This window comes from Aquarana catesbeiana, linkage group LG02 (assembly GCF_042186555.1).
Source record: "Aquarana catesbeiana isolate 2022-GZ linkage group LG02, ASM4218655v1, whole genome shotgun sequence".
Lineage (NCBI taxonomy): Eukaryota > Metazoa > Chordata > Amphibia > Anura > Ranidae > Aquarana > Aquarana catesbeiana.
In genome coordinates this window covers 48,663,268-48,689,830 of record NC_133325.1, presented here as the reverse complement: position 1 = coordinate 48,689,830, position 26,563 = coordinate 48,663,268, and the positions used below count along the sequence as shown (strand labels likewise).

The window sequence follows — 26,563 nt, the reverse complement described above, 5'->3', positions numbered from 1 at the left end:
GGAGTGTCAGAAGTAGTGGTAGAGAGTGCATGTTACAGAGTGGAAGGAGAGCTTAAGAGAGAGACAGGGTCACCTGTAGTCTGTTAACTGCTTTCCAGTGCAGATTGCTGTAATTGTTTGCTTCGTGCAATCGCTGAAGTGCAGAGAATGAAGTGCATATCACTTGTAGAAAGAATCACTTAGAGATAGAAGCCCCTGCAATGTGCACCCCCCAGCAATGTGCTGACCCCTTAAGGATGCTCAAATATATACTGTTATAGGGGTGGGGTTGAAGTTCGTTAATTAATCATGAGTGACTATAAGAGTGCCTGGCAATCAAAGTGAACTTTTTGCTTCAAAAGTCAGAATAGCAAGAGGCCAAGACAAGATCAACACATAAAACTTAGGTAAGACAGTCCAGAAAAACAAATAATGTCATGGTTGTTCGCACAGGGCAACAGATAGAGAAGGCCACATACCAGAGACACACACACACACAGAGACAGCAGGCAGATTCCAATTTCAGTTAACGGTGGAAGATGTGGATGAGCTGACACATACCAGAGACACACACACACAGAGACAGCAGGCAGATTCCAATTTCAGTTAACGGTGGAAGATGTGGATGAGCTGACACATACCAGAGACACACACACACAGAGACAGCAGGCAGATTCCAATTTCAGTTAACGGTGGAAGATGTGGATGAGCTGACACATACCAGAGACACACACACACAGAGACAGCAGGCAGATTCCAATTTCAGTTAACGGTGGAAGATGTGGATGAGCTGACACATACCAGAGACACACACACACAGAGACAGCAGGCAGATTCCAATTTCAGTTAACGGTGGAAGATGTGGATGAGCTGACACATACCAGAGACACACACACACAGAGACAGCAGGCAGATTCCAATTTCAGTTAACGGTGGAAGATGTGGATGAGCTGACACATACCAGAGACACACACACACAGAGACAGCAGGCAGATTCCAATTTCAGTTAACGGTGGAAGATGTGGATGAGCTGACACATACCAGAGACACACACACACAGAGACAGCAGGCAGATTCCAATTTCAGTTAACGGTGGAAGATGTGGATGAGCTGACACATACCAGAGACACACACACACAGAGACAGCAGGCAGATTCCAATTTCAGTTAACGGTGGAAGATGTGGATGAGCTGACACATACCAGAGACACACACACACAGAGACAGCAGGCAGATTCCAATTTCAGTTAACGGTGGAAGATGTGGATGAGCTGACACATACCAGAGACACACACACACAGAGACAGCAGGCAGATTCCAATTTCAGTTAACGGTGGAAGATGTGGATGAGCTGACACATACCAGAGACACACACACACAGAGACAGCAGGCAGATTCCAATTTCAGTTAACGGTGGAAGATGTGGATGAGCTGACACATACCAGAGACACACACACACACAGAGACAGCAGGCAGATTCCAATTTCAGTTAACGGTGGAAGATGTGGATGAGCTGACACATACCAGAGACACACACACACAGAGACAGCAGGCAGATTCCAATTTCAGTTAACGGTGGAAGATGTGGATGAGCTGACACATACCAGAGACACACACACACAGAGACAGCAGGCAGATTCCAATTTCAGTTAACGGTGGAAGATGTGGATGAGCTGACACATACCTGTAAAGAGACAGAAGGAATGATCAGGTGAGGCAGAGAATGAAGTGCATATCACTTGTAGAAAGAATCACTTAGAGATAGAAGCCCCTGCAATGTGCACCCCCCAGCAATGACCCCTGTTATAACCTCGTGTTTTAAACTCTTGTTTTTAACTCCCACTTAATCCAGCTCCACTTACACCAAGCTCCACAGCTTCAAACAACAAGTTAAATAGGCACCTGGGCACCTGTGAGCAATTAACCACACCCCTTAATTGATAGACTGATGAAACAGAAAAAAAAAAAGCTATTTAAAAAGTGACAGCAAAAGGCAAATTAAAAACTAAAAGGAAAAGTCCCCAAAATGCAACCCAGCAAACACCAACAGACAGCAGCAATACACACACCAACAGACAGCAGCAATACACACACCAACAGACAGCAGCAATACACACACCAACAGACAGCAAGACTTGTATACTCTAACACTTGTTTTTAACTCCCACTTAATCCAGCTCCACTTACGCCAAGCTCCACCGCTTCAAACTGAGCACGCTCAGACTGAGTCCTACAACAAGTTAAATAGGCACCTGTGAGCAATTAACCACACCCCTTAATTGATAGACTGATGAAACAGAAAAAAAAAAAAAAAAAGCTATTTAAAAAGTGACAGCAAAAGGCTAATTAAAAACTAAAAGGAAAAGTCCCCAAAATGCAACCCAGCAAACACCAACAGACAGCAGCAATACACACACCAACAGACAGCAAGACTTGTATACCAAGGAAAGGAGTTGGAACCCGGGAACACCGAATCCTGTACTTTATAACTCCAGATTCAGGGCTGATGGTGGCAACTCCAGCGAGTGGGGCTGGAAGAGTTCTCAGAGTGAGCTGCAATGTAACATTTCACCAAGAGTGGATGTCTAAAGCATAAAGCAAATCCATACGTTTGAAAAATCCACATGCTGAGTGCAAGAATATATAGAAACGGTGTTTCTATGTACAGAAAATGCGCATGTACCTTGGGTGAGAGTATTTGATTATATCTAAACCCAAGAACAAGAATGTAATGTATTGCAGCTTACCAGTCTGTAGATGTGGTGACTGCATTCGCTTTCTTTTTCCAGGCTAAGAATATTTTCAGCAAGTAAAGGCCCCCGAGCAGCCTCTATGCCACCTCACAGTCCCCAGTGGGGCAGGGCAAGGGAGCGTTGTAGATCCAAGAAGGGAGCCCCGGCCTACACCTATCCCCTGTGGTTGGTCTGAGGGTAAACGCCAGGACAGGAACTGCCAGAGCTTCCATCTATCGTATCGTATCCATCTATCGTATCGTATCCATCTATCGTATCCATCTATCGTATCCATCTATCGTATCCATCTATCGTATCCATGTATCTATCGTATCCATGTATCTATCGTATCCATGTATCTATCGTATCTTATCCATCTATCGTATCGTATCCATCTATCGTATCGTATCCATCTATCCTATCGTATCGTATCCATCTATCGTATCTTATCCATCTATCGTATCGTATCGTATCCATCTATCGTATCCGTGTATCTATCGTATCCGTGTATCTATCGTATCCGTGTATCTATCGTATCCGTGTATCTATCGTATCCATGTATCTATCGTATCGTATCCATCCATCTATCGTATCGTATCCATGTATCTATCGTATCCATGTATCTATCGTATCGTATCCATGTATCTATCGTATCGTATCCATCCATCTATCGTATCGTATCCATGTATCTATCGTATCCATGTATCTATCGTATCGTATCCATGTATCTATCGTATCGTATCCATGTATCTATCGTATCGTATCCATGTATCTATCGTATCGTATCCATGTATCTATCGTATCGTATCCATGTATCTATCGTATCCATGTATCTATCGTATCGTATCCATGTATCTATCGTATCCATGTATCTATCGTATCCATGTATCTATCGTATCGTATCCATGTATCTATCGTATCCATGTATCTATCGTATCGTATCCATGTATCTATCGTATCGTATCCATGTATCTATCGTATCCATGTATCTATCGTATCGTATCCATGTATCTATCGTATCCATGTATCTATCGTATCGTATCCATGTATCTATCGTATCGTATCCATGTATCTATCGTATCGTATCTATCGTATCGTATCCATGTATCTATCGTATCGTATCCATGTATCTATCGTATCCATGTATCTATCGTATCGTATCCATCTATCTATCGTATCGTATCCATCTATCGTATCTATCGTATCGTATCGTATTGTATCTATCTATCCTATCTATCTATATATCCTATCTATCTATAAAAAAAAAGTCCCCCTCCAGTGGAGGAAGTACAAATATACTGGAGGGCTTTCCTTTTTGTGTTTCCTACCTCCGGAGGTGAAGTCAGGCCCTCCTGTGCTGGAAAATGTTTTTTATTGCTGGCTGTGCCTGCCTGTCCCAGTGACACCTGCACCCCCATTCCTTGTATGGTTGTCACAGGGCCAGGAAGTAAGGGACAAACAAAGAAACTTTTAGTGACTCTAAAGGGGTTGTAAACCCTTGTGTTTTTTTTTTTCACCTTAATGCATCCTATGCATTAAGGTGAAAAAACTTCTAATGACCGGCCCCCCAGCCCCCCCATTTTACTCACCTGAGCCCTGGAATTTCCCACAGCATAGACACGCTCTTCCTCTGCCCGGAGTTCTCGGCTCTTGATTGGATAGATTGATAGCAGTGCAGCCCTTGGCTCCCGCTGCTGTCAGTCAAATCCATTGACGCGGGGGCGGGGCCGAGTCCTACATTTGGCGTATATGGACGCCGAATGCTGGACTCAGGAGCGCACCTGCAAGGTAACCCCCCAGGAGAGCGCTTCTCCTAGGACCTAGGGGGTTATACAATGCAGGGAGGAGCCATGAGAGCCGCCGAGGGAACCCAGAAGAGGAGGATCGGGGCCCCTCTGTGCAAAACTAGCTGCACAGTGGAGGTAAGTATGACAGGTTTGTTATTTAAAAAAAAAAAAACGAAGCCTTACAATCACTTTAAAGAAAAATTTCACATGTACAGAAAAGTCCCTCTCCTCCTCCTCTACTACTATTGGAGGTTTGTTTTTGTTTTTTTTTTCTGGGGGTGGGTACCTATTTCTGACAGGTGAGCTGAGTGAAAGTTCGCCCCCCACAGGGAGACACTATGGGGTGGATTTACTAAAACTGGAGCACTCAGAATCTGGCACAGCTGTGCTTGGTAGCCAATCGGCTTTCGAACTTCAGCTTGTTCAGTTAAGCTTTGGCAATAAAACCTGGAAGCCGATTGGTTTCTAGGCTGAGTTGCACCAGATTTTGCACTCTCCAGTTTTGGTAAATAACCCCCTATATGTCCAGGAGATTGTGGGACCGTTGAGAATGCGCAGCAGGGATCCAGCTGTGAAACATGAAGTCACAGCCTGCTTCCCACAAGCAAGATGGCGGCCCGGGAACCTGAGACCAGCGAGGAACTGGCCTGCGATGGCTCTCTAGGCTGGAAAGTGTCTGTATAGTAATTTAAAGTGGTTCTAAGGGCAGAAGGTTTTTTTTTTACATTTTTATAAGATAAAAAAACCTTCTGTGTGCAGCAGCCTCCCTAATACTTACCTGAGCCCCATCTCGATCAAGCGATGTTGCAGGGGCGAGCCGGGTGTAGCTCGGGAGGGCGTTATCCCATGCAGCGGGAGGAGACACCCCACTGGGAGGCCCGAGCGACAAGCCGGTGTGTGTCTGCCGGCTGACCGGAGACCCGAACAAAGCCAGATTCTGCTTTGATCGGAACTAGTAACCCGGAAGCAATGTAACAACATCACTTCCGGTTTACAGAAGACTTAAAGGCGCCAAATCTTTATAAAAATGACAGCATTTAAAACCGTCAAACTTGGCGTTTTAATTGCTTTTAAGTGCAAAGGAGACATTTCCCTCCATAAAGAGTACCCGTCACTGCCTATTACTGTCACAAGGGATGTTTACATTCCTTGTGACAGCAATAAAAGTGATCAGATTTAATTTTTTTTCAAAGGGGCCGTGTAAAAAAAAAAAAAAAAAAGTTTTTTAAAGCGCCCCATCCTTCCGTGGTTACACAGCGGGGGGGAGGGGCTGTGTAATATGCAGGGAGTGTCTGTGTAATGTAAAGGGGTCCAGAGATGCGGGGGGAGGCTGTGTAATGTAAAGGGATCCAGAGGTGCCAGGGGAGGGCTGTGTAATGTAAAGGGATCCAGAGGTGCTGGGAGGGCTGTGTAATGTAAAGGGATCCAGAGGTGCGGGGGGGGGGGGGTGCGTAGTGTAAAGGGGTCAAGAAGACATGTGAGGGCTATGTAATGTAAAGTGGTGCCAGAGGTGCGGGGGCTGTGTAATGTAAAGGGATCCAGAGGTGCCGGGGGGGTGAGCTGTGTGATGTAAAGGGATCCAGAGGTATGGGGGGGCTGTGTAATGTAAAGGGGTCCACTCCAGACATGTGAGGGCTGTGTAATGTAAAGTGGGGCCAGAGGTGCGGGGGCTGTGTAATGTAAAGGGGTCCACTCCAGACATCTAAGGGCTGTGTAATGTAAAGTGGGGCCAGAGGTGCGGGGGCTGTGTAATGTAAAGGGATCCAGAGGTGTCGGGGGTGAGCTGTGTAATTTAAAGGAATCCAGAGGTACGGGGGGGGATGTGTAATGTAAAGGGGTCCACTCCAGACATGTGAGGGCTGTGTAATGTAAAGTGGGGCCAGAGGTGCGGGGGCTGTGTAATGTAAAGGGATCCAGAGGTGCGGGGGATGTGTAATGTAAAGGGATCCAGAGGTGCCGGGGGGTGAGCTGTGTAATGTAAAGGGATCCAGAGGTACGGGGGGGGCTGTGTAATGTAAAGGGGTCCACTCCAGACATGTGAGGGCTGTTTAATGTAAAGTGGGGCCAGAGGTGCAGGGGCTGTGTAATGTAAAGGGATCCAGAGGTGCCGGGGGGTGGGCTGTGTAATGTAAAGGGGTCCAGACATGTGAGTGCTGTGCAATGTAAAGTGTGGCCAGAGGTGCGGGGGCTGTGTAATGTGATCCAGAGGTGTCGGGAGGTGGGCTGAGTATTGTAAAGGGATCCAGAGGTGCGGGGGCTGTGTAATGTAAAGTGGGGGCCAGAAGTGTGGGGACTGTGTAATGTTATCTTCATTATTAGCAGGTGAATGCGGTCCTCCATGCATTCACATATATTCAATCCGGCCCTTAAGTGGAAAAAGGTTGCTGACCCCTGCTTTACAGCCAAGGAAGCTGCTTCTGTTTGATCTGCAACTGCCATGGTGCTGCACATGTGATCAGTTATGACATTTGATGGTTTGACTGTTTTGGTTGAGGACACAAGAAAATGTGACAGTTGGCAATCCCCAGCATTCCAGGAATGTAACTGTTTTTTGAAACCGCCAAATTGATTGGGCTTAGTTCTGCTTTGTTTTTACTGCTGCTCAGGGGCTCTGGGCTTCAGCAAAATGGCAACCTCCCAGCAAAAAAACTGGAGCAATGCTGGAGGCAATTTACAGCACACACTAATTTTGGTAGCAGAATTATTTAATGTGGAATGTATGTTCCTTGCTAAAGAACGTTATTTTTTATCAAGTTGTTATGGGTAATGTTCCACTTTAAGCTATTTTACAATAAAAATTCTCTAGAGGCTTTCAGATTTCTCGAACTTTGTGAACAAACAGAAAACTTTTTTGCTTACAATGGTTCCCTGCCTGCTTTTCATGTCAGTGTGACATTTTTACCTTTTTTAGCGGCGCGCTCGGTCACATCACTTTAATGTTCGCCTTTTTATAAAAGGGATGACAGAGGGGAATGGAGACGTCTTTGTAGTTGTCAGAGCCGGCGTAGGTTCAGGAAAGGCCAGCGCACGTATCCCTCCCGCTCCGTCTTCCTATGTGTGGCATTATTCTTCAGGCCTTCTTCATAGGGGGATCAAATATGAGGCGTCCCATCGGTCATGTTTATACCGTTGCGCGGTGATTGATGGCGGAGCTGAGTGTTCCTGGCACTTAATTGCACGCTCCGTCCATGGGGGGGATGGGATTTCTGCTAGAGTGAACCGGGGGGCACCGCTCTTCTCTTGTTTGACTTGTCAAAAAATCCTGTAGCATGTTATTAGTGAGGACACATTTCCACTTATTGTAATAATTGCCTGAAAGTCCTTTTTGACAAAACTTTTCAATTTTTTGTTTCTTTTCTTTTTTTTTTTTTTTTTTTTTTTTTTTTTTTTTTTTTGCCTGCTGTTCCTTATTTTGATTAGAAAGTAAATAATGCTCTTTGTCTGAGGATATGGGGTTTAGGCTGCTTTCACACTGCTCCAGTGCAAAAACGTTCTGGGTGCCTATTGTCCAGCATGCACCTGTGAAACTTGGACATGTGACTCAAAAAAAAAAAAAAAAAAAAAAAAAAATCAAAAATGCAACACAGGTGCATTTGGACACTCGGTGAGAAGAGCCCCATAGGATTTAAAGGAGTTGTTAAGGCAGAAGGCATTCTATCTATCTGGGACTCTACTCCTGATTGGCTGAGACGCAGCAGTGGCGCCAGTGGCTCCCGCTGCTGTCAATCAAAGTCAGTTAGCCAATCAGGAGAGACGGGGCGCAAACGGCAGCTCCGTGTCTGAATGGACACACGAAGCTGCAGCATCGGCTTGGGGGCCCCTCCCCATAGCAAGCTGCTTTCTGTGGGGGAACTCACCAGGAGGGAGGGCCAGGAGCGCAGAAGAGGGACCAAAAAAGAGGGGGATCCAGGCTGCTCTGTGCAAATCCACGTAAGTATGACATGTTAAAAACAAAAACACAAGGCTTTGCATTTTTTTTGCCGCATTTTTGGCACAGGAAAAACGCAGGAAAAACTCATCCATGTGAAAGCAGCCTCAGTTTTCTTGCTTAACTTAGACTTGACAAGTCTGCATGAAGACGTTTCTGACTTATCAAAGTATTCAGTAGCGGGATCATTCTCCAAAAAAGCTCCACTTTGTCATTCAAGTGTTACTAAACCCAGGACTCTGCATTCATTATATCTGGTCTCCCACAGTACACAGAACATGGAAATAATATTATTTTAGTAAATTTAAACTGCTAAATACCTTTTTTTCATCAGCAGTATATAGCAGTGTTGTGACTTTTATCAGTGTCTGGTTAAAGCTTGTAGGAGGAGTTTTCATTTTCCTTGAAGTTGGCCACCAGGTTTGCACACATCTCAGGAGGGATTTTGTCCCACTCCTCTTTGCAAGATCCTCTCCAAGTCATTAAGGTTTCGAGGTGGACGTTTGGTCACTCGAACTAGGGTTGTCCCGATACCACTTTTTTAGGACCGAGTACAAGTACCGATACTTTTTTTCAAGTACTCGCCGATACCGATTACCGATACTTTTTTTAATGTCACGTGACAGTGTAACTCCCCCACGCGCCGATCACCGCTGACAGTCAAGGTATCGGGGGAAGCATCGGGAGCATTTGCCCGAGTACAAGTACTTGGGCAAATGCTCGGTATTGGTGCCGATACCGATACTAGTATCGGTATCGGGACAACCCTAACTCGAACCTACATCTCCCTCCACATATTTTCTATGGGATTAAGGTCTGGAGACTGGCTAGGCCACCCCAGGACCTTAATGTGCTTCTTCTTGAGCCACTGCTTTGTTGCCTTGGCCGTGTGTTTTGGGTCATTGTCATGCTGGATTACCCGTCCATGACCCATTTTCAATGCCCTGGCTGAGGGAAGGAGGTTCTCACCCAAGATTTGAGGGTACATGGCCCCGTCCATCGTCCCTTTGATGCGGTGAAGTTGTCCTGTCCCCTTAGCAGAAAAACACCCCCAAAGCACAATGTTTCCACCTCTATGTTTGACTGAGGGTTTGGTATTCTCGGGGTCAGAGGCCGCATTCCTCCTCCTCCTCCAAACACGGCAAGTTGAGTTGATGCCAAAGCGCTCGATTTTGGTCTCGTTTGACCACAACACTTTCACCCAGTTCTCCTCTGAAACATTCAGATGTTTATTAGTAAACTTCAGACAGACCTGTACATGTGCTTTTTTTTTTTTTGAGCAGGGGGACCTCGCGGGTGCTGCAGGATTTCAGTCCTTCAGGATGTAGTGTGCTACCAATTGTTTTCTTGGTGACTATGGTCTCAGCTGCCTGGAGATCATTGACCATATTCTTCTGTGTAGTTCTGGGCTGATTCCTCACCGTTCTCACGATCATTGAAACTCCACGAGGTGAGATCTTGTATTGAGCCCCAGACCGAGGGAGATTGGACAATTATTTTGTTTCCTCCATTTGCAAATAATCGCACCAACTGTTGTCACCCTCTCACCAAGCTGCTTGGTGATGGTCTTGTAGCCCATTCCAGCCTTGTGTAGATCTACAGTCTTGTCCCTGATATCCTTGGACAGCTCTTTGGGCTTTGCCATGGTGGAGAGATTGGAATCTGATTGATTGCTTCTGTGGACAGGGGTCTTTTATACATCCCTATAGATCCCTTTTTAAAAGAGTGCTCCTAATCTCAGCTTGTTACCTGTATAGAAGACACCTAGGAGCCAGAAATCTTGCTGATTGATCGGGAATCAAATACTTATTTCACAATGCAAATCAATTTATAACTTTTTTGAAATGCGTTTTTCTGGATATTTTATTTTAAAATAAACCTACCATTAAAATTATAGACTGATCATTTCTTTGTCAGTGGACAAACGTACAAAATCAGCAGGGGATCAAATACTTTTTTTCCCCTCACGAAGTATTAGAGGGGCTGCTACACACAAAAGGCTTTTAATCTTAACCACTTCACGCAACACGACTTACCCGTACGTCTGTACCTTGACGCTAAATACCGGGGTTATGGCAGTAGCTAGCTGCCATAACCCCGGTATTTTCGGGACGGCGTGCGTTTCTCTTTAAGATAAAAGTGATCTCCGCTGCGGATTCGCCGCAAGATCACTTTTATCGGTGGCAGGGAGGTGCCCACCCCCCTCCCACTGCGCTCCAGTCGTCTACGCCGTTTACTGGACTCGCTGGTAGCGGCTGAGACGATCGCGTCCTCTCCCGTGGATGCCTGACTGCCGATTGAGGGGGAAGATGGCCCCCTCTCGGCTCCATAGCATGGGAGGGCGGAAGCGACGTCAAACGCCACTTCCGCCCATAGCTCTTAAAGGGTCAATTTTTTTTTCCCCTCAATTTTATTTATTTATTTATTTTTGCATTTTAGTGTAAATATGAGATGTGAGGTCTTTTTGACCCCAGATCTCATATTTAAGAGGCCCTGTCATGCTTTTTTTTCTATTGCAAGGGATGTTTACATTTTTATTTTTTTAAAAACTTTTAAAATTAAAAAATTAAAAGTAAAATAAATAGGAATTTTTCTTTTTTTTAGCGCCCCGTCCCGACGAGCTCACGCGCAGAAGCGAACGCATACGTGAGTAGCACCCGCATATGAAAACGGTGTTCTAGCCACACATGTGAGGTATCACCGCGATCGTTAGAGCGAGAGCAATAATTCCAGCCCTAGACCTCCTCTGTAACTCAAAACTTGTAATCTGTAGAAATTTTTAAACATCGCCTATGGAGATTTTTAAGGGTCAAAGTTTGTCACAGTTCCACGAGCGGGCGCAATTTTGAAGCGTGACATGTTAGGTATCAATTTACTCGGCGTATCATTACCTTTCGCGATATAAAAAAAAAAGACATGGGCTAACTTTACTTTTTTATTTTTTAATTCAAAAAAGTGTACTTTTTTCCAATATAGTGCGTCTGTAAGACCGCTGGGCAAATACGGTTTGACAAAGTATTGCAACGACCGCCATTTTATTCTCTAGGGTGTTAGAACCCCCAAACATATATATATATATATATATATATATATATATATATATATATATATATATATATATATATATATATATATATATATATATATATATATATATATATATATATATATATATATATATATATATATATATATATATATATTTTTTTTTTTTTTTTCTAAGTAATATTCTAGCAAAAAAATAACTGATTTTAACTTGTACACAACAAGTGTAAAAAAGAGGCGCGGTCCTTAACCACTTCGCTATAGACAAATGACGTCCACAGATGGGATCTCCCATCCTAGGTGGACGTCATATGACGGCCTGGGCTTCCTGGCCACCTAGGGGGCACGCGCGCCGGCCGTGTTGCCCGGGACCTGGTGCGTGTGCCCGCCGGCCGCGATGTCCGCCGGGCACCCGCGATTGCCCGTTAACCGGGCCGGACTGTGGATCTGTGTGTGTAAACACACAGGTCCACGTCCTGTCAGTTGTGAGGAGAGCGATCTGTGTTCCCAGTACAGCGGAACACTGATCGGTTTCCTCCCCTTGTACGTCCCCGCCCCCTACAGTTTATAATCGCTCCCCTAGGAAACATAATTAACCCCTTGTGTCCCCCTAGTGGTTAACCCCTTCACTGCCTGTCACATTTACACAGTAATCAATGCAATTTTATAGCATTGATCGCTGTATAAATGTGAATGGTCCCAAAAATGTGTCAAAAGTGTCCGATGTGTCCAACATAATGTCGCAGTCACGAAAACAAATCGCGATCGTCGCTATTACTAGTAAAAAAAAAAAAAAAAAATATTTTTTTATTAAAAATGCCATAAATCTATCCCGTATTTTGTAGACGCTATAACTTTTGCGCAAACCACTTAATATACGCTTATTTTTTTTTTTTTTACCAAAAATATGTAGAAGAATACAGATCGGCCGAAACTGAGGAAAAAAATTGTTTTTTTTTTTTTTTTAATTGGGATATATATTACAGCAAAAAGTAAAAAATATTGTGTTTTTTTTTTTTCAAAATTGTCGCTCTTTTTTTGTTTATAGCGCAAAAAATAAAAACCGCAGAGGTGATCAAATACCACCAAAAGAAAGCTCTATTTGTGGGGAAAAAAGGAAGTAAATTTTTTTTTTTTTGGGTACAACGTCGCACGACCGTGCAATTGTCGTTTAAAATGCGACAGCGCTGAAAACTAAAACTTGGCCTGGGAAGGAAGGGGGTGAAAATGCCCGGTATTGAACCGGTTAATGTATAGAATACATCAGGATCAATAAACCTTCTGACTTTACAATCACTTTAAGGCTTCATGCTCACTGTGCTCCTTTGGGTGCCCTTTCTCTTTAAAAATAGTTAAAAAAAAAAAAAAAAGTAAAAGCCAGGTTTTTCGCAAGTGTCCATTCACACGTTTGGCATTAATGCATTTTATCGACCTGAATATTTATTCTGACCATTAGAATGCATAAACGCGTGTGTTGATGGGGGAATCCTGTAGATTTTTCCATCTATGGCTGGCTTCATACCTGCTGATCCTTCCATGGAAGTTCTTGGTAAGGCACTTCCTGTTACAAGGTGACAACACTCTGGCCCTGTTCCCCTGATTGGGCTCCTGCGTTGTCACCCCGTCACATAGGTTTCCAATGGAGATTACAAGTGGCCTTTTCAACACACATTACACAGACTTGGTCTATTGTTGTCACCACCAGGAAACTACGGCTGTTCTTGTCTGCGGATATGAAAAGCGGTCATGCTTCAGGATCCAGGACATCCGCTATACAAGCACCTGTGTAATCCACACCGGTCCCATCAACCTGCACACATCAGACACATGTCGTAATAGTCAAATTCTGTACTGGAGATATGGAAATGTGTCCCTGTCCTCTTCCTGTAGACTGATCAGACGCTGCTGAGTTCTATGTGAGCGAGCAGTTTGGGTTAAAGCAGACCTTGTGGTACAATGTCCACTGTCTGGGGCCCTCCCCCTTTACATTGATCTGATGTTAGGTACAAAATGTACCAGTAAATTACATTTTGTGTGTGTATTATATATTTTTTTTTTTATCCAAAAAAATTAGATTTTATATTTTCTTTCTAGAGGAACGGAGCCATCTTTGTTCAGGCATCATCCTGCCTGAACTGGGAAGCTGGCTCAGAGATAAGTCATGTAAAGCAGACATCACTAAATGGAGTACCATGGTCTGGACCTTGTACCACGCTCTGACGGGGACACGTGACGTAAGGGGGCGCTGTGACGGGGACACGTGACGTAAGGGGGCGCTGTGACGGGGACACGTGACGTAAGGGGGCGCTGTGACGGGGACACGTGACGTAAGGGGGCGCTGTGACGGGGACACGTGACGTAAGGGGGCGTTGTGACGGGGACACGTGACGTAAGGGGGCGCTGTGACGGGGACACGTGACGTAAGGGGGCGCTGTGACGGGGACACGTGACGTAAGGGGTGCGCTGTGAGGGTGACACGTGACGTAAGGGGTGCGCTGTGAGGGTGACACGTGACGTAAAGGGGGCGCTGTGACGGGGACACGTGACATAAAGGGGCGCTGTGACGGGGACACGTGACGTAAGGGGGGCGCTGTGACGGGGACACGTGACGTAAGGGGGGCGCTGTGACGGGGACACGTGACGTAAGGGGGGCGCTGTGACGGGGACACGTGACGTAAGGGGGCGCTGTGACGGGGACACGTGACGTAAGGGGGGCGCTGTGACGGGGACACGTGACGTAAGGGGGCGCTGTGACGGGGACACGTGACGTAAGGGGTGCGCTGTGAGGGTGACACGTGACATAAAGGGGGCGCTGTGACGGGGACACGTGACGTAAGGGGTGCGCTGTGAGGGTGACACGTGACGTAAAGGGGGCGCTGTGATGGGGACACGTGACGTAAGGGGTGCGCTGTGAGGGTGACACGTGACGTAAAGGGGGCGCTGTGACGGGGACACGTGACGTAAGGGGTGCGCTGTGAGGGTGACACGTGACGTAAAGGGGGCGCTGTGATGGGGACACGTGACATAAAGGGGCGCTGTGACGGGGACACGTGACGTAAGGGGGGCGCTGTGACGGGGACACGTGACGTAAGGGGGGCGCTGTGACGGGGACACGTGACGTAAGGGGGGCGCTGTGACGGGGACACGTGACGTAAGGGGGGCGCTGTGACGGGGACACGTGACATAAAGGGGCGCTGTGACGGGGACACGTGACGTAAGGGGGGCGCTGTGACGGGGACACGTGACATAAAGGGGGCGCTGTGACGGGGACACGTGACATAAAGGGGCGCTGTGACGGGGACACGTGACGTAAGGGGGGCGCTGTGACGGGGACACGTGACGTAAGGGGGGCGCTGTGACGGGGACACGTGACGTAAGGGGGGCGCTGTGACGGGGACACGTGACGTAAGGGGGGCGCTGTGACGGGGACACGTGACGTAAGGGGGGCGCTGTGACGGGGACACGTGACGTAAGGGGGGCGCTGTGACGGGGACACGTGACGTAAGGGGTGCGCTGTGACGGGGACACGTGACGTAAGGGGGGCGCTGTGACGGGGACACGTGACGTAAGGGGTGCGCTGTGAGGGTGACACGTGACGTAAGGGGGGCGCTGTGACGGGGACACGTGACGTAAGGGGGGCGCTGTGACGGGGACACGTGACGTAAGGGGTGCGCTGTGACGGGGACACGTGACGTAAGGGGTGCGCTGTGACGGGGACACGTGACGTAAGGGGGGCGCTGTGACGGGGACACGTGACGTAAGGGGGGCGCTGTGACGGGGACACGTGACGTAAGGGGGGCGCTGTGACGGGAACACGTGACGTAAGGGGGGGCTGTGACGGGGACACGTGACGTAAGGGGGGCGCTGTGACGGGGACACGTGACGTAAGGGGGGCGCTGTGACGGGGACACGTGACGTAAGGGGGGCGCTGTGACGGGGACACGTGACGTAAGGGGGGCGCTGTGACGGGGACACGTGACGTAAGGGGGGCGCTGTGACGGGGACACGTGGCGTAAGGGGGGCGCTGTGAAAATTGTGCATTGCTTTATGCCTTCATAGACATAAAATGAATACATATAAATAGTGATCTGAGTTGTAGCACAAACATGAGATTCAGGCCTCTGCTGGAAGAATAATGTATTGACCGAACCTCCTTGAATTCCTAATTTAATAGACCAGTGTAAATCCTGGTTCACGTGCAAGTCTTGGCTGTGTTCACAAATGTTTCACACAGGTCCGCCTCTGCTGCAGCCTCTTTGTGACTTGCAAAATTGCTTTGTACAGTCTTCTTACTGGGGAAGGGGGAGACTAAGGAAATGCTTCCTCCTGCCTGCAGCAGACTGAGCCTAGACAAAGTCACTGAATTGGGCTTCAAGGACGGTTTGCATTGGAACTATTTTTTTTGAAGAATGAAAATTGTGAAATGCCAGGAATTTACTCATCCGGACTAAGACTGTAAAGGGACTAAAAGGTCCACCTTACTGTACATTTGTAAGATTATTTACATGAAGCTTGTTGGATGTATGTGTTGTGTCTGAAAATGAAATGTAAAGCTCACTATGACCCTAGGAGGGGGTGACCGGCATTTTGTTATCCATTTTGGATCGTTTGTGTTGTATGTCCGGAGTAATAATCTTCCTCTCCGTATCTCTTCCAGGGAACACCGTCAGTAATCTGATTATGATTATCCCTCCGTTATATGGAGCTGTGAGGACCACCAAGGACGGCCTGGAGACCAGATACTTAGTTGCCTATCTGGGATTAGCAGGTGAGCGATCTCTTCATTCTGCGGAAGGAAAGTGCATCTCAACCCAAAAATAAAAATGTCATTTAAACTTACCGGCCACTTTATTAGGTACACCTTGCTAGTACCGGGTTGGACCCCCTTTTGCCTTCAGAACTTCCTTCATTCTTGGTGGCATATATTCAACAAGGTGTTAGAAACGTTCCTCAGAGATTTAGGTTCATAGTGACATGATAGCGTCACGTAGTTGCTGCAGATTTGTCGGCTGCACCTCCATGATGCCAATCACCCTTTCCACCACATCCTAAATGTCCTCTATTGGATGAGATGTGGTGAGTGTGGAGGCCATTGGAGTACAGGGACCTCATTGTCCAGTGGTGAGATGATTAGAGCTTTGTGACATGGTGGATTATCCTGCTGGAAGGAGCCATCAGAAGATGGGGACACTGTAGTCATAAAGGGATGGACATGGTCAGCAACAATACTCAGGTAGGCCGTGGTGTTTAAATGATGCTCAATTGGTACTAAGGGGCCGAATGTGTGCCAAGAAAATATCCCCCACACCATTACACCACCACCAGCCTGAACCATTGATACAAGGCAGGATGGATCCATACTTTCATGTTGTTTACGCCATTCTGACTCTATTATCTGAATGTCTCAGCTGAAATTGAGACTCATCAGACCAGATAACGTTTTTTCAATCTTCTATTGTCCAATTTTGGTGATCCTGTGAGAATTGTAGCCTCAGTTTCCTGTTCTTAGCTGACAGGAGTGGCACCGGGTGTGGTCTTCTGGTGCTGTAGCCCATCTGCTTCAAGATTCGATGTGTTGTGCGTTCAGAGATGGTATTCTGCATACCTTGGTTGTAACGGGGGGTTATTTGAGTTACTGTTGCCTTTCTATCATCTATCGTCTGTCCATTCTCCTCTGACCTCCACGCAACTGCCGCTCACTGGATATTTTCTCTTTTTCGGACCATTCTCTGTAAACCCGAGAGATGGTTGTGCGTGAAAATCCCAGCAGATCAGAAGTTTTTTAAATACTCAGACCAGCCCGTCTGGCACTAACAACCATGCAAGGTTCAAAGTCACTTAAATACCCTTTTCTTCCCCATTCTGATGCTCCGTTTGAACTTCTTCACCACGTCTAGTTGCTGTCATGTGATTGGCTGATTAGCAATTTGTATTCCCATAATTGAACAGGCGTACCTAATAAAGTGGCCGGTGAATGTATATATTTTATGAATGTATAAATAAAGTGGCCGATTGACTGTATATATCAAAGTGGTAATAAAACAAAAAGCAAACATTTATTATATTGCAGCTTAGCAATTCTTGCATGTGATGTCTGCATTCGTTTTCTTTTTTAGACTTTCTATTATCAGCTGGCGATTTCAGTTGTTTCAACCGAACAAGCTCTCCAGCAGAATGTATCAGTTACAGAGATAAGACAAACCTGACAGGGGTGCTTACAATGATCAGCATTTATTTACATAAAAAAGAAACCTTTATCCCGAAAGGAAAATGACTGTTTTTCTGTAACTGGTTATAAAGTGTTAAGCTGGCCAAAGACTGTTTGAATCTTGGTTGGTTCAGCAGGGACCGGCCGAGATTCGAACCATGTATGGGCAGGCTGAATGTTCCCAAGTTGATCGATTTTGGTACAACCAGCCTGTTGGACTTTACATGTGATTATTGTTATTGCCACTAATTACTGTGTTCTCCCGGCAGGGACGGCTTCCCCGCCCCCTCTGCTGGAAGAACACAATTGCTTGATCGGAGGGATTCCCCCATCAATACTGATTGTGTTGATTGAGGGGGGATGAAGAGACTTTCTTTCCTGCAAGCCTTGGTTGCAGGAAAGAAAATTGCTCCCTCTATGATCAGCATTAGCTGGAGTTTGGCTTCAATTTGTTAGTGAATTTAAATCTGATAGTACTTCTAACACTCGCCTCCCCCCCAGACTGACAATGCTGCTATCCAAAGGTGCCCCCCTGTGCTCCTTCATCCTCAGTGGGGGCGCTCTAATACAAAAGGTGTGTTACTGGGCGGATCACCAGGTGAAAACCAGGGAAAAAAAACCCATAAATAAATAAATAAATAATGCAGCCACCACATCTGATCGGTCAGCTGCATATATGACATTTTTGGCTTTGGGCTTAATAATACCTAAGGCCTCATGCACACGAGACTCTGTTAAACTCCATCTCGGGGCCACTTAGTGCTAGGAACCCCAAATGCGCTGTGCTAACACAGTGGGACTAGCACTATAACACATCCAAATTTAGGGTTCCTAGCACCAAGTGGCCCCGAGATACGGCGCCAAAAATGTCAAGCACTTTTCTGCAGCAGAAAATTACATTTTGCGACCCGAATTTGGGGCCCCGTATGTCGGGGCCACTTAGTGCTAGGAACCCCAAATTTGGTGTGCAAACACAGTGGAACTAGCACTACAACATATCCAAATTGGGGTTCCTAGCACTCTCTCAATCAACGTTGTTTTTTTTTTTTGTTTTTTAATCCTCTTGCTGCTAGCATTAGTGAATGGGTGGGACAGAGCTCGACAAAATCCAGGCGCCAGGTCGCAATGGCAACTAGAAATTGCATCCCGGCACCTGGGCTACACTGCAGGATGCACCAGAATGACACCAATGATGGGGCACTATTCCTCCCACTGACACCAATGATGGGGCTCTATTCCTCCCACTGACACCAATGATGGGGCACTATTCCCCCCACTGACACCAATGATGGGGCTCTATTCCCCCCACTGACACCAATGATGGGGCACTATTCCCCCCACTGACACCAATGATGGGGCACTATTCCTCCCACTGACACCATTGATGGGGTACTATTCCTCCCACTGACACCATTGATGGGGTACTATTCCTCCCACTGACACCAGTGATGGGGTACTATTCCTCCCACTGACACCAGTGATGGGGTACTATTCCTACCAGCAATGGGGCACCATTCCTCCCACTGACACCAATGATGGGGCACCATTCCTCCCACTGACACCAATGATGGGGCACCATTCCTCCCACTGACACCAATGATGGGGCACCATTCCTCCCACTGACACCAATGATGGGGCACCATTCCTCCCACTGACACCAAAGTCTGGACCTCTAAAGTCTGAAGCACAATAAACTGGCCCTTTTGTTTAGAAAGTTTGGAGACAAATGACATGGATGGAAGCCAGAAATGAGGCATTTAGAGATAGATAAATGTTATTTTATTTTTATTTATTTTTTAAACTACTATAAAAAATAGAAGACCAGCCAAATAGGATAAACTGACTGAAGGTCCACTTTAAGGATCACCTGTGCCTCCCATACAGGAAAATGCAGCCCCCCCACCGTACAGGTGAACAAGGCCTTTGAGATCAGTAATCAGGACCTGACTTCATGGTATGATAGAAATATCAGGAGTTCTGAGAGTACTTAGGATACGTCTTGGTGATGAATTGCCTCCATTTCAAAGGAGTGGTGATTATAGCGGGCGTGAACTCCTATAAATGCGAGGGAGGGTGTGGGATAGTGGAAATCGGTGTATGTGCCAGTGTATATATACATGCAAATATCTACTGGCCTAAAATCTCCCATTTTGGGAACCAGTTTTTCTGGAAGATCACGAAGGACAAACAAAATCTCCTTATGGCCTCTAAGTAGTGATGTCACACAGTGTTATGGTAAGCAAATATTTTCCGTTACACTCATAGGAAGCACTGAAACAATTGGGTGCAACCCGTTCTATAAATAAAAGGTGCCATTCTACTCTTATCTGGTGACTCAATGAGAACAGCTATATGAATGCTTTTTATATGACACTGCAGTTGTGTCCTGAAAAAGTATTCACACCCTTTGAAAATTTCCACATTTTGTGATGTTGCAACCAAAAAAACGTAAATATATTTTTTGGGGATTTTATGTGATAGACCAACACAAAGTGGCACATAATTGTGAAGTGGAAGGAAAATTATAAATGGTTTTCAATTTTTTTTTTTTTTTTTTTTTTTTACAAATATGTGAAAAGTGTGGGGTACATTTGTATGGCGCCCCCCTGAGTCAATACTTTGTAGAACCTCCTTTCACTGCAATTACAGCTGCAAGTCTTTTTGGGGATGTCTCTACCAGCTTTGCACATCTAGAGAGTGACATTTTTGTCAATTCTTCTTCGCAAAATAGCTCAAGCTCTGTCAGATTGGATGGAGAGCGTCTGTGAACAGCAATTTTCAAGTCTTACTACAGATTCTCAACTGGATTTAGGTCTGGACTTTGACTTTTCTAACACATGAATATGCTTTGATATAAATCATTCCATCGTAGCTCTGGCTGTATGTTTAGGGTCGTTGTCCTGCTGGAAGGTGAACCTCCGCCCCAGTCTCAAGTCTTTTGCAGACTAACAGGTTTACTTCTCAGATTGCCCTGTATTTGGCTCCTTCAACTCTGACCAGCTTCCCTGTCCCTGCTGAAGAAAAGCATCCCCACAACATAATGCTGCCACCACCATGTTTTACAGTGGGGATGGTGTGTTCAGGGTGATGTGCAGTGTTAGTTTTCCGCCACACATAGCGTTTTGCTTTTAGGCCACAAAGCTAAATTTTGGTCTCATCTGACCAGAGCACCTTCTTCCACATGTTTGCTGTGTCCCTCACATGGCCTCTCGCAAACTGCAAACAGGATTTCTTATGGCTTTCTTTCACCAATGTCTTTCTTCTTACCACTCTTCCATAAAGGGCAGATTTGTGGAGAGCACGACTAATACATAGTTGCCAACAGTCCCGATTTTCCCGGGACAATCCCGATTTTGGGACCCTTGTCCCGATTTAATTTTGTCCTGGGTGTTTTCCCGAATTTTTGGGGTTTGTCCCGAGAAAATCGTGAGTGTTTTTGTAAAAAACGGCAACGGCTCCACAAAAATGGCCGCCGTTGCCTCCACGAGTCAGTCACAATGTTCCCCTTGTGTTCAGTGCAGGGGAGAGGGGCAGCCAATCCGCTTCTCTCTTCAGTGTACAAATAGAAAATTCTATTGTACACTGAAGCCTATTGGTTGGAGGGATTGGCAACCCCTCCCCGCTCTACACTGCACACAAGGAAGACGTGATCAGCCTCCACTGCCATCACCCTCCCCCCCCCCCCCCCCCCCCCTGTGTCCAACGGAGCTCAGGGAATAGTGGGAGTGACGGGAGGGAAGAAGGGAGGCTTTCATCTGGCTGTTCAGGAGTTGTCTGACACTGTGAGTAGTGGCCTGTCAGTGTAGTGGGGGAGAGGAGAGATAGGGGGAGGGGGTGTACTCAGTGTATGGGAGGCTTGGAGCTTTCCCTGCAGTACACTTCTCAAAGGCTGAGGTCCAGCATGGATGGACTGGGGCTCCGCTGGCTGGGGACATTGATGGTCCTGGCTCCCCTCTTGCACACCATGTCACCACCATACCTGCACCCCCCTCCCCCCATGTTACCACCATACCTGATTCCCCCCTCCCCCCTGTGTCACCACCATACCTGATTCCCCCCTCCCCCCTGTGTCACCACCATACCTGCACCCCCCTCCCCCCATGTTACCACCATACCTGATTCCCCCCTCCCCCCTGTGTCACCAACATACTTGCACCCCCCTGTGTCACCACCATACCTGCACCCCCCTCTCCCCCCTGTGTCACCACCATACCTGCACCCCCCTCTCCCCCCCTGTGTCACCAACATACCTGCACCCCCCTCTCCCCCCTGTGTCACCACCATACCTGCACCCCCCTCTCCCCCCCTGTGTCACCAACATACCTGCACCCCCCTCCCCCCTGTGTCACCACCATACCTGATTCCCCCCTCCCCCCTGTGTCACCACCATACCTGCACCCCCCCCTCCCCCCTGTGTCACCACCATACCTGATTCCCCCCTCCCCCCTGTGTCACCACCATACCTGCACCCCCCTCTCCCCCCCTGTGTCACCAACATACCTGCACCCCCCTCCCCCCTGTGTCACCACCATACCTGATTCCCCCCTCCCCCCTGTGTCACCACCATACCTGCACCCCCCCCTCCCCCCTGTGTCACCACCATACCTGATTCCCCCCTCCCCCCTGTGTCACCACCATACCTGCACCCCCCTCTCCCCCCTGTGTCACCAACATACCTGCACCCCTGTGTCACCACCATACCTGCACCCCCCTCTCCCCCCTGTGTCACCAACATACCTGCACCCCCCTCTCCCCCCGTGTCACCAACATACCTGCACCCCCTCTCCCCCCCTGTGTCACCACCATACCTGCACCCCCCTCTCCCCCCCTGTGTCACCAACATACCTGCACCCCCCTCTCCCCCCTGTGTCACCACCATACCTGATTCCCCCCTCCCCCCTGTGTCACCACCATACCTGATTCCCCCCTCCCCCCTGTGTCACCACCATACCTGATTCCCCCCTCCCCCCTGTGTCACCACCATACCTGCACCCCCCTCTCCCCCCGTGTCACCAACATACCTGCACCCCCTCTCCCCCCCTGTGTCACCACCATACCTGCACCCCCCTCTCCCCCCTGTGTCACCAACATACCTGCACCCCCTCTCCCCCCCTGTGTCACCACCATACCTGCACCCCCCTCTCCCCCCCTGTGTCACCACCATACCTGCACCCCCCTCTCCCCCCCTGTGTCACCACCATACCTGCACCCCCCTCTCCCCCCCTGTGTCACCACCATACCTGCACCCCCCTCTCCCCCCCTGTGTCACCAACATACCTGCACCCCCCTCTCCCCCCTGTGTCACCACCATACCTGCACCCCCCTCTCCCCCCTGTGTCACCACCATACCTGCACCCCCCTCTCCCCCCCTGTGTCACCAACATACCTGCACCCCCCTCTCCCCCCCTGTGTCACCAACATACCTGCACCCCCTCTCCCCCCTGTGTCACCAACATACCTGCACCCCCTCCCCCCCCCCTGTGTCACCAACATACCTGCACCCCCCTGTGTCACCACCATACCTGCACCCCCCTCTCCCCCCTGTGTCACCAACATACCTGCACCCCCCTCTCCCCCCTGTGTCACCACCATACCTGCACCCCCCTCTCCCCCCCTGTGTCACCAACATACCTGCACCCCCCTCTCCCCCCTGTGTCACCACCATACCTGATTCCCCCCTCCCCCCTGTGTCACCACCATACCTGATTCCCCCCTCCCCCCTGTGTCACCACCATACCTGCACCCCTGTGTCACCACCATACCTGCACCCCCCTCTCCCCCCTGTGTCACCAACATACCTGCACCCCCCTCTCCCCCCGTGTCACCAACATACCTGCACCCCCCTCTCCCCCCCTGTGTCACCACCATACCTGCACCCCCCTCTCCCCCCCTGTGTCACCACCATACCTGCACCCCCCTCTCCCCCCCTGTGTCACCACCATACCTGCACCCCCCTCTCCCCCCCTGTGTCACCAACATACCTGCACCCCCCTCTCCCCCCCTGTGTCACCAACATACCTGCACCCCCCTCTCCCCCCTGTGTCACCACCATACCTGCACCCCCCTCTCCCCCCTGTGTCACCACCATACCTGCACCCCCCTCTCCCCCCTGTGTCACCACCATACCTGCACCCCCCTCTCCCCCCCTGTGTCACCAACATACCTGCACCCCCCTGTGTCACCACCATACCTGCACCCCCCTCTCCCCCCTGTGTCACCAACATACCTGCACCCCCCTCTCCCCCCTGTGTCACCACCATACCTGCACCCCCCTCTCCCCCCCTGTGTCACCAACATACCTGCACCCCCCTCTCCCCACTGTGTCACCACCATACCTGCACCCCCCTGTCCCCCCTGTGTCACCAACATACCTGCACCCCCCTCTCCCCCCTGTGTCACCAACATACCTGCACCCCCCTCTCCCCCCCTGTGTCACCACCATACCTGCACCCCCCTCTCCCCCCCTGTGTCACCACCATACCTGCACCCCCCTCTCCCCCCCTGTGTCACCACCATACCTGCACCCCCCTCTCCCCCCCTGTGTCACCACCATACCTGCACCCCCCTCTCCCCCCCTGTGTCACCACCATACCTGCACCCCCCTCTCCCCCCCTGTGTCACCACCATACCTGCACCCCCCTCTCCCCCCCTGTGTCACCACCATACCTGCACCCCCCTCTCCCCCCTGTGTCACCACCATACCTGCACCCCCCTCTCCCCCCCTGTGTCACCAACATACCTGCACCCCCTTCTCCCCCCTCTGCTGGGGGCACCTTATGTAAGGACAGACTCTGCTGGGGGAACCTGATGGCATCTGGTGGCAGGCGACGTGGCAGGTGACACGCTCAGGGGTCCCACTGATTCTGCATTATGGTGAGTTGAATGATTTCATTATTTATATTACAATGTAATAATAGTAATAATGCGCTTCAATCATCCTGACATTATAACAACCATGGTGCCGGGATGATTGAAGTGCTAACACCAGGTGTTTGGAGTATCTTTATCTGCTGATTGTTAAACTCTGGAATACACATTGCTATTATGGTGTAGGATCTGGGTCTGCTGTCCCTCCATCCCTCTACCCCCCTTTCCCTCTGCATCCCTCATTCATCTCAGACTCTAACCACACCCATTTAGCCACGCCCATGTAAGCCACGCCCACTATTTCACGTAAACCACGCCCATTTTTTGCGCGGCGCGCAAAGCGCGCCGCATTTTTCCTTTTTTATATATCGCGCCTATTAATGCATGCCCCGCCCCCTAATTATAGGCTGACTCCGCCTACAGTCAAAAAAAGTGTCCCGAATTTTTTTTTCCCAATGTTGGCAACTATGCTAATAGTTGTCCTGTGGACAGATTCTCCCACCTGAGCTGTGGATCTCTGCAGCCTCTCCAGAGTTACCATGGGCCTCTTGACTACTTCTCTGATTAAAGGGGTTGTAAACCCTCGTGTTTTTTCACCTTGATGCATCCTATGCATTAAGGTGAAAAAACTTCTGACGCTGACCAGCCCCCTCATTTTACTCACCTGAGCCGTTTGTTCACACAGCGGAGACGTGCTCTACCCCTCTGCCTGTTGTCTCGGCTCTTGATTGGATAGGTTGATAGCAGCGCAGCCATTGGATCCCGCTGCTGTCAATCAAATCCAATGACGCGGGGGGCAGGGCCGAGTCCAGCATTCTGTGTCTATGGACACAAAAGCCGGACTCGGGAGAGCGCCCGCACGGGGACCCCCATGGAGAGTGCTTCACCTAGGTGGTTTCCCGATGCGAGGAGGAGCTGATAGCGCTGCCGGGGGACCCCAGAAGTCGAGGTTCGAGCCACTCTGTGCAAAATGAACTGCACAGTGGAGGTAAGTATGCTATGTTATTTTAAAAAAGAGGGGTTTACAACCCCTTTAATGCTCTCCTTGCCCAGCCTGTCGGTTTAGGTGGTCGGCTATGTCTTGGTAGGTTTGCAGGATGATGGATTGAACATTGCTCCATGAGATCTTCAAAGCTTGGGATATTTTTTTATAACCTAACCCCTCTTTAAACTTCTCCACAACTTTATCCCTGACCTGTCTGGTGTGTTCCTTGGCCTTCATGATGCTGTTTGTTCACTAATGTTCACTAACAAACCTCTGAGGGCTTTACAGAACAGCTGTATTGATACTGAGATTAAATTACACACAGATATTTACTATTAGGTGACTTCAGAAGGCAATATAGTTAGGGGTTTTAGAGTAAAGGGGGCTGAATACAAATGCACACCACACTTTTCACAGATTTATTTGTAAAAAAATGTTGAAAACCATTTATCATTTTTCTTCCACTTCACAATTATTTTGTCACTTTTGTGTTGGTCTATCACCAATATTCCCAATAAAATATATTTACGTTTTTGGTTGTAAAATGACAAAATGTGGAAAATTTTAAGGAGAGTGGCTACTTTCTCAAGGCACTGTACATGAAGATGCGTTCTGAGCAAAGAGAGCAGATACGAGGTTTCCAGTTGCTAAAGAGGGAATGCAGCCGTGGCATTATACAGTGGAACCTCGGTTTGCGAGTAACGCGGTAACGAGCACTGTATTTCTAAAAATCCTAACTCGGTTTGCAAGTGTTGTCTCGCAAAACGAGCACGATTCAGGCCAAAGCGGTGTGCAGTACCGCTTTTGGCCTGAGGTGGGGGGGCCCCGGAGCCAAGCAGAGCCGAAAGGCCGTTCGGAAATGCACGGAAAGGCCGGAGGACAGTTCATCTGACCTCGGAAAGGCTCGTGAACGGAGTCTTTCCGAGGTTTGCCAAGGTCAGCCGAAGTGTCCCTCGGGCCTTTTCGGCTGTTTCCGAGGCTCTCTGGCGCCCCCCGCCTCTGGCCGCATGCGGTATTGCATCCCATTGAAGTC

General features: G+C 48.5%; 1 protein-coding gene across 1 annotated transcript in view; it reads left to right on the top strand.

Annotated features, from left to right (window-relative positions):
* ACER3 (alkaline ceramidase 3) overlaps positions 1 to 26,563 on the top strand; it is a 115,677-nt gene that overhangs the window by 57,825 nt on the left and 31,289 nt on the right. The window contains exon 2 of the mRNA XM_073612857.1: positions 16,128 to 16,238. Within this exon, the coding sequence (XP_073468958.1) occupies positions 16,128 to 16,238 (111 nt within the window). The remainder of the gene's footprint in view (positions 1 to 16,127; positions 16,239 to 26,563) is intronic.